General features: G+C 46.0%; 1 protein-coding gene across 1 annotated transcript; it reads right to left on the reverse strand.

Moving 5' to 3' along the window:
- Positions 1-2,427: 2,427 nt before the first annotated feature.
- Positions 2,428-7,723, reverse strand: LOC136652416 (vomeronasal type-2 receptor 26-like). The gene is made up of 5 exons (XM_066629355.1): positions 7,691-7,723; positions 5,970-6,101; positions 5,560-5,793; positions 4,546-4,672; positions 2,428-3,332 (listed from the first exon to the last, which is right to left on the reverse strand). Exons 1-5 carry the CDS (start codon positions 7,721-7,723, stop codon positions 2,428-2,430), a joined length of 1,431 nt encoding a protein of 476 aa, XP_066485452.1.
- Positions 7,724-9,493: the final 1,770 nt, after the last annotated feature.

Here is a 9,493-nt window from a genome sequence, read left to right on the forward strand (position 1 = left end):
TTCTCCCTCTTTCCCCAAGAACCACAACAGGTGGGAGGATTTCCTGGGGAAACCACGTGACTAGGCTGGACTTATTTGTCACAGTCTCTTCACCTGTCTGCGGTCAGGCTCTTGCCATCCAGCCACGTAGTCACTGAAATCCTGAATTCTTTCCAGCCTTTCAATTTCCTCACCATTCTCGTTCTTCCCCTGCTAGAAGAATCCTATCAACATGTTGAAGGAATCTGGGTGATGGCTGCATTTCCTAGATCAACTGCCTTCCAAGACCACCTCCCTCTGCAGCTGCCTGCCTCCTGGGCCTTCTCTTCTTGGGTGAAAGAGATTTTTGGCCTTCTTCGGCGGAGGGAGAGATTGGTTGATTACTTGAGCCTACAGCATGATTGCTGGAGCCTACAACAGAACCACGGGAAGAAGGAAAGTTTTGGGCTTAGTCATGTCTTCCTGCCCTGTGCTGCCATCATGGCAAGACCATGAGAAGACCTCATCCATCAACCAGGGAGGGAGCAGATACTGGGAGTCTGCTTCTCCCTTCCTCCTGCAAAAGAACACTCTGCTGCAACTGTCAGTTCCACAGGAACCACTGAAATAAATGAAAACCGTTTTGCAGTGATGGGGTGGTTGCAAGCCGGGATTACTTGATGATACTAAGGGGTGCTTCTGAGTAGGGGGAGACCATGGGCAACCTTCTGACTCCAGTGTGCTCTTCTCAGTTTTGGATCTATTTCATCCCTGAAACCCATGTACTCCCTAAATCAGCCATTTTCAACCACTGTGCTGTGGCACACTAGTGTGCCGCAAGTGGTCCACAGGTGTGCCACAAGAATTTGGGGGAAGATCATTTATTAGTAGGGCCAAAGGGGATGTGAGCCGCCCACTGGCACCATGGTGTGCTTTGCCAGTTGTCAAAATCCTGATGGTGTGAACTAACAATTTTAGTGCCTTGTCGGGTGTACCACAAGATGAAAAAAGGTTGAAAATCACTGCCCTAAATGCTTTCCAGAATGGTCCATATATCGGTCCTACCCACCTGTTTGTTTAATAAATCCATGGGACCAGGGCTGGGGGCGGGGGCAAGCCATGACAAAACAAAATATACCGTACAAAATACATCTATTAAAAAATAAATTTGACTACCTTAATCTCAAACTATCCAGGGGTATGTTTCCACTACAGCTTTAATCCACTTTCAATGCACTTTTATTACCACAATGCATTCTGTAGGCTGTAGTCTGTTATGGGGTAGCTCTAACAGCTCTCAGTAAAGTGACTTTAGAACAGGATTAATGAACTGGACTATAGGTCTCAGATCCCTTTAGACTGAGAAGAAGGCCACACTTTTAATTTGTCAGAGCAATCCCCACTTCACTCTAGAGGGCTGACTTGAGAGCAGCTTTGCGTTGCTTTCATTTTTTGGCAATCTCCAGGGTAGCTGAAACTTACTTGCACAGCTCATTTGACCCTGTGAACAAAGTCATATCCTTGAAGCTTCCTGACCTTCTTGGTGCCTTGCTGTTGGTTTTGTTGTATGTTGACCCATCAGTGCTGCATGAAGTGTCCGTGTTCTAGCCAGTACCCAAGAACCAATGTTCCAACCCAAAACTGTAGTCAACCGCTCCCTTCTCTCTTTGCAACCTTTCTTCTTTCTCCCCTGCTTCCCTTCCCCAAGCACAAAGTGACTGTGCTAGCGTGGGCCAGAGAGCTGATCCTTGTGGTCTGCCTTGCAACATGCCCCTTCTCCCTGGAAAGCAACTTGCAAGGTTCTCTTGCCCTGCTTCCCTCCTTAAAATTAACTTGCTTTCAAATCCTTCCCACCTGTTGTACTCTGCCTTCCATTCAGGAGCTTATGTGGTCTTAGCAACCTAGCCCACAATCCCTACAATGTTTCATATGTAAAAAAGAAGAAGAATAGGTGAGATTGGTTGCTGGTGCAGACTCGTTTTGATTCCCCTTCTTTGTATTTGTGCTATCATCTCCACAATAAAACTTTGGTTACTGAATCTTCATTCTCTTCCCCCCCACACACACACTTCTCTTGGCCACTGCACATAGTCCCGGCACATGGAATGGATTTCCCCTGCATGCACATGTTACATGTGTTCTGAAAATCACACCCAGTAACTATGTTATTGTTTCAGCATTATGACTTCTGTGCTATGATTTTATATTCAGTTATCAAAATCATCTCTGGATAGCTGTCTGAGATACAACTATTGATTCTGAAATGATTTACTTACTTACTTACTTACTTACTTACTTACTTACTTACTTACTTACTATGTTTCTGGTACTCAGAGCAGCATATAATATTTATCTGCTCTGTCCCTGCAACTTGCAAAACATTCAGCAAAGGATGTGCTGTTTTATGCATAATTTCTTTCTGGGTATAGAGGAAAAAACATGGAAACACCTACAATTCCACAATGAGATTTAATGATTTCTTTTCTCTATTAGCAATTTCTTGGAGTTCACATCTACTCTTAGGACTATAATGTAACATTTGGGGAAAAACATGCAAGCTAGAAGCCCAGTGTTGGACGCCAGGATGGCAAAGACCTCCACGGCCACTACATATTTCCCTTTGGTGCTCATGTAAGCAGGAATGAAGGAGATCCACACAGTACAAAAGACCAACATGCTGAAGGTGATCAGTTTGGCTTCGTTGAAGGTGTCAGGCAGTTTTCTAGCAAAGAAAGCCACAGAGAAACTGATGATGGCCAGAATACCAACATAGCTCAGAACACAGTAGAACATGATGATCAACCCTTCATTGCATTCCAGGATGATTTGCCCAGAAAGGGAGTGCATGTCAGTGTCTGGAAATGGAGGTGAGGTTGACAGCCAGACACTGCAAATCCCCACTTGAATAAGGGAGCAGGAAAGGACAATGGAGTTGGCCACTTTTTTCCCCAGCCATTTCCTCATGTTGTTCCCAGGCTGAGTGGCCATGAAGGCCAGGACCACTGTGATGGTTTTTGCCAACACACAAGAAACAGCCACAGAGAAAATGATGCCAAACATAATTTGCCGAACAAGGCAGGGGACTTTCTGAGGTTTACCAATGAAGAGCAGGGAAGAAAGGTAGCAAAGCAGGATGGAGCTGAGAAGTACACAGGTGAGAGTCCGGTTGTTGGCTTTGACAATGGGAGTGTTCCAGTTCTTTATAAAGGTTAATATCACTAAACCTGTGATCACAGCAAAGAAAACAGCCAAGGAAACAAAAATGATCCCTAAAGGCTCTTGGTAGGAAAGGAAGGTGCTGACCTTAGGGATGCACTGGTCTTGGTTCTTGTTTGGATGCTGGTCTTGTGGGCATTTGATACATTGAGCTGCATCTGAAAGGGACAATCAGAATATCAGGTGTTCACACAGCGATGCTTGCTGTAAGGTAGTGGTTCCCAAACTGTGGGTCCATGTCCTGCTAGTGGGGTCATGATCCAGCTTTGGGTGGGTCATACAACCTGCAAGGCAGATTAGGCTATGTCAGTGGTTCCTAAATTTTTTCTCACCAGGTCCCAGTTTTTACAATAACACTCTATCAGGACCCACCCAGCTTTACTAGACTAAAAAGAAAGTTTCACTTTACCAGGTGCCTCTGTTTCTATCTTTTTTACTATGGTGAGGGGCGATCGCCTTTTGGAGCATTTGTTGAGCTCCTTGTTCATCAGATCAGGACCTTTCTGGTGGCCTTGGGTTTCCCTTCACCTGGCTTTCGATCAGAGCAGAGGCATGTTTGCCCACTTGTGAGTAAACATGTACATGCTACTGCATTTTGGTTTCCATAGAGCTCAATGCATTTTCCGTGTCAGAGATCAGCTTGTCAGTTTCGTGACCCACCAAAAATCATTTCATGACCCATTGGTGGGTCCCGACCCACAGTTTGGGAACCACTGGGAAATGTGCATCAAGAGTTAAACAACCTACTACTTGGAGGGGGAGACGGGAAGATGACTGCTGCTCAATCACCATTATAGCCAAAGAGGCTTGAGCAGCTAGCTGGTAAAATGAAACTTTGTTTGAGGTGGGTCCTGATGTTAAAACGTTTGGGAACCACTGCTCTAGGAAGAAATGATGAAAGGTTTGTGGGTCATAAAATGGAAAAGTAACTTGCCAATCACTTAATAGCTGCCTGCCATGTATAGTATATATGTATAGGGCAGGAGGTCTGGTCTAGAGGGTAGAGCCTCCATTTGCCTGAAGATAACATCCACAGGTCACCAGTTCGAGGCCACCGGCACCGTGCAACCTTGAAGCAGCTGACAAGCTGAGCAGAGTTATTCCATCTGCTCTGAGCATGGGAGGATGGAGGCCAGAATGTGAAACCAGATCAGAGTGAAACATCTGGACTGTTGTGGTTGTTGAAAGATAGAACCTTCTTTCAATTGTAAAAATCCCTACGGGGATTTAATCAGCCTGCCTATGTAAACCTTGAATAAAGTCTGAGGAGAAATTTGACGACCAAGAAAGACGGTATATAAATACCTGTATTATTATTATTGTAGAAATATTTGAAAACAGTTACTGGCAAATGCGTGCACTGTCACTTACCTGTCTGGTTGGAAATCATTTCTGCTGGGCATGGAGTACAGTCATAGCAACAAACTGGTTTCCCCTCCCAAACCAACTTTCTGTGTCCAACATGGCAGCTCTTGACACATGTGGAACGGGGTGGCATCTAACCATAAGAAATAGAAAGATGTGTCACTCCAAACATGTAATGCTCAGCAATACACCTAAACTTCTGCATGACATCAGCAAATTGAGTGAGATTGACAACTCAGTCCTATTGTGTGTCCCCCACCCCTGCTGATGCAGTGGGCTGAAATGGCTACCACTGCATCCTGTGGGGGGGGCAGTTGAGGAGGTCTCCTCTGGGTGAAGGAACCTGGGGGTAAGCCTTTGCAGTGCGGGGGGGGGGGTTACTAGTACCTTCTCTAGCTAAATAGCTAGTACAGTTCTGTGTGGACTCATGCTACAGGAGGTGGTATGGGAAGGGATTTAAGATTTGGTGGAAGTCTAAAATTATGACATAGGACTGAGGCTTCAGAAGACACTCAGGCATGTGCTTCTTGAACCCCAGTATTACAGCACATGGAAAGCACCATCTGGCCATTCAGCTATGACTTACAGCTGCGGTTTTCAAACTCTCCAAGAGTTTGAAACCCGCAGTAAGTCTTTGTGGGGGCGGGGGTGAGGCAGCAGGAGCAGGTGGAAGGCAGCGATGCGATACCCAGGATCGCGTCACTCAGGAGGCTGCAGGGACTGGGGTGCACCCTCCAATTTAGAGGAGCGGGGCGCAATCACTCCGCTTTCACTTTTCCTGACCTGGGGAGCCCTGCCGAAGTTTGCGAAGGGCTCCCCGCACCCCCAGGAGGCTGCAGGAGGCTTGGGCAAGTGCACCCAAGACCCTGCAGCCCCCACGAGCAGCGCAATCCTGCAGATCACGCCTTCCCCCTTCCTTCCCCCTGTCTCCTAGCTGTCCCTTAAGGGGGCAGGGGCAGGACCCACAGGACCCACAGGCTGGGGCGTCATGACACCTCAGTTTGAATACCACTGACTTACAGATATACCCTTGATTCCTATCTTCTCAAATATGCTGTTCCACACAATGGTATCAGCACTGATGGTGAATTCTTGACTTGGTGAAATCTTTCCAACCCTGACTTTAAGGAAGGATTGATTGGAGAAAGTCACCCAGTTGATAATGTCATACCCAACGGACAATTCCCCATTCTCAAACAAAACTTCATATCCTGCACCATTGTTAAAGATGATATTTTTGAGGAAAGAATTGAGCTAGATTGGGAGAAAAGACCATGAAGAATTTGTGTATATGAGTCAAGAATAAACCCACTCTACATAGGAAACTGCCTTTTACTGTGTCAGTTCACTGATCAATTGAGCTTAGTGTTGTCAAAACTAGCTGATATCAGTTCAATGTGGCAACAGGCAAGGGTCTTTTCCAGACCTACGTGGAGATGACGAGGTCCAGAACAGGGGTCAGCAATGTTCTTCTGCAGAGGGGTGAGGCACTGGGTCTGTCCATAGTAAGAACACATGTGAACTCTATACGCATGTGTGAACCTCCCAATAAAGCCATAGACCTAAGAAAAAAAAGATGAGCATGGAGTGGAGAGACTCACAACCCAACAGAGAAGCAGAGAATCTGCTTACTGTAAGCAGAGATAGAATGACACTGTATAGAGACAGAATTACAAATTTTTAGAACCACTGTGGGATGAGTGGATATCTTTTGGAGATTATGAGGAGATTATGAGGTGAATGATTTCAGGTGGTGGGTCAGATGTGGCCCATGGGCCATAGGTTATCTCGCTCTGGCCTAGAACAATGGCTCCCAAACTGGTGGGTCGTGATCCACCAGGGGAACCAGAAGCAAGGCATTCTCCCTTAAGGGGAGTGGCCCTGCTCCAATAGCAGCAACAGAGATTGCAATGCTGCTGCCGCGAAGGGGCTTTTTGACTTTCCTGGGGGAAAGTGCTGGCCTCCTGCATGGTCCTGGATGCTCACAGCCCCCTCTGATATCCTCCGCAGCTTTTTTTCAAAGCCCTTATCACTTATGTAAAGCTACTTCCGATTTTCGGGAAATCCCACTGAAATGGAATAGCAACATGATCATCAGGAATCTCTCTGGAAACCTTCATTTTATTTAGTTTTCAGCTTTAAAAATATCTGTAGAAATTCCTGGTGCTCACACTGCTATCCCATTTCAGTCAACAAACACCATTTCACCCATCCAAAGAAGTTTATTTCAGTGATGAATGTACCTGCCATGGCTGAGTACTCCAGTGCTTAGATTTGGCTCCATCTAGCGGTGTTCTTTGTCTGGACTCATATATGTTATGTAAAGCATGAGCTACAGCATAGAGAGCATTGTAGATACCATAGCTCTGACCACTCATCTCCATCTCAAACCGAGACATAGGCAAGCTCTGCAGCTTCTCTTCTCCTGTACAATTTGCACAACCTTTAAATTTCACTCTGCTTAGGCAACACTGAAACACAACTTTCAAGAAGAGGCAGCAAAAATGTATCAGTGACTCATCAGGCTTTGTATGCTGGAGAAAGTCCTGGAATTCTGGCATTGCATTTGTGTGGACTGAGAAAGACAAAGCACCAAAGAATGTTTTTGCTGAGAAGCCCTTCACACTAATGGTGCTGGTGAAATCCCACTGAGGTGGTGTAATCCAAACCTTTCCCAAATAGCCCTTTGTGTCAAATTCAGCATAATCTAAGATTATTAGCAAAGCATGCAGAGAATGAGAGTCTCCGTTGACAACAATCACATTGACATCAGTCGATGACAGTACTGACAACATGCTTAACATATGTTGGTGGTAATGATGCAAATTGGCATCCTTGATTATCTCAGTTCTTTCCAAGAGGGCAATACAAATGCTGTTCTGGGCAAGCAAAGGTGTCAGGTTCGACAGGAAGTTTTCCCCACTGACATCCTGGGAAACAATGAGACCAGTCCATGTCCATCTGAAATGCAGCAGTAGCTGAACAATCCCCATGTGCTGAATATTCTCCTTTGGTGCCATCCAGTACAAAGAAGGGAAGTCCATTTTATCAATGAGCATACTTTCATATGCACCATGGGTGTGCTAATGGGGAAAATGTGACTCAATAGAACTTCAAAAAAATCTACAGATTTCAAAATGGATGTGCTTACCTCTGTGGCTCTGATTGCAGGCTCTGCCACCATAGCCTATCCTCCCTCCCGGCCCAGGCAGCCCGACACGGAACTCCTCAGCTCTGTGCCCGCTCAAACACAGGCACAGAACCAAGGAGACCCATTGCCACCAGCTGCTGTCTACCTAGGCTAAGGGAGCAAATGCTCCCCAAAGAAACCTCTGGTGGTGTCCCAGTGTCCATAAGATCTGACAGTCGCCATTTTGGCACAGCTGAAACCATGGGCACCGAGATTGGGCAACAAATCCCTGTGCGGCAATGCAGTGGCTCTAGCATGGATTTTACAGCATCCTGCAGGGGATTTGTGGCTGTTGGAAGTCTCCGCTGGGTAAGCTTCAGCAACGTCTATGGGGCATGTCAGATCTGCGCTAGCTCAAACACTGCTGCTGCAAGTCCACTTTGGTCTGCGTGGGCAGATCAGGTCCAGGAAGGGGCTCGAGATTTGGTGCATGCTGCTGCCAATTCTGCCTCCTCCCTGGACCTGATCCATCTTCCTTCCCACCCCATCACTGCCCCATTCAGCCCACCCCTCCCCCTTCTGCCCTCTCTCTGCTACATTCAACCCCCTTCCTCCAACCTTCTGTATGGGCTCACATGCTTCAGTGGATGCCCATAATTCCACCAGTGTGTGGGAGGCCACTCTGCCCTGCCAGGTGGTGGGCCTGCTGTGCTTGTTGGCAGAGGCTGCTTCACAACAGCTGGAAAGCAAGCTCTGCCAGTGCAATGCTAGTTACACAAAGAGGGGAGGGGGATAGGATTGGGGCATAACTGAACAGTAGGATCACTCCCTCCATAAATGAACACAAACGCACATACCTGTGGAATCTTGTAAAGACTCAAGATGCTGGCCATTTGAATGGCGTTTTCTACAGTAAGTCCCCCAATGACAGAAAAGACGTCCTGCTTCTTGCCACACTTGTAATTTGGTATCTTTCTTTGCTCTTGGAAGAGGAGATCCAGGATTGTCTCATATGTGACCTTCGCATCAAATACATTGTCATAGATTGTAAATCCCAGGGTAGTATTTGGCAAAAGCCTGGCATTCTTATTGATCTCATGAATGGCAAATATCAAGGAAAGAACATGCTGATAATTTTTTAAAACTATCCTGCAATGAGATTGACACTGAGACTTAGGAATTTCCATCACAGATGAGCTCCAGGATATTGTCATTTGCCCAGAGCAGTGGCATTTAACAGTACTTAAAATACAGGTACAGCCTTGTTATACACAGATTTTTTATACATGGATTTGACTCAGCAGGAATGGCCACTGCAAATGAGAAGGTATATGCTGATCCCTGGAGAAAGGGAAAAATGCATCCCCTTTAAATCACAGGTTTTTTTTTTGGTTTTTTTTATAAAACTGCTTTTCTCACCTTTGTAGGGAGACAGTCATGCAAGCAATTACAGGTATTACCTAATTATCCACGGATTTTTCTATGTCAATGCAATGAGAGGGGCCCTTTAAATTAAAGGAAAACAGTCATTTAATAAGAGCCTTGTTAAGGAGAGAGGGGGCAGCTGGCTGAAAATCCATCAATCATTCTCTCTCCAGGCAGCTTCAGTTTCACTCCTAGGCAGCAAACCCTCTGTTCCCCTGAGTACTTCCCCAGAAGTACTGAAAGAAAGATAATCACTTTGTTCTGGGTGAAGGGAGGTGTTGCTGGCTCCATGTGAAGCCTTGAATGAGAAGTGATAGTGAAGAGACTGATTGATAGATTGTCTGCCCAATGTCTCTGTTTTACATCACAAAGGTCAGAAAGTCTGTTTTTAAATCGCCT

This window comes from Tiliqua scincoides, chromosome 5 (genome assembly GCF_035046505.1).
Source record: "Tiliqua scincoides isolate rTilSci1 chromosome 5, rTilSci1.hap2, whole genome shotgun sequence".
NCBI classification, from domain to species: domain Eukaryota; kingdom Metazoa; phylum Chordata; class Lepidosauria; order Squamata; family Scincidae; genus Tiliqua; species Tiliqua scincoides.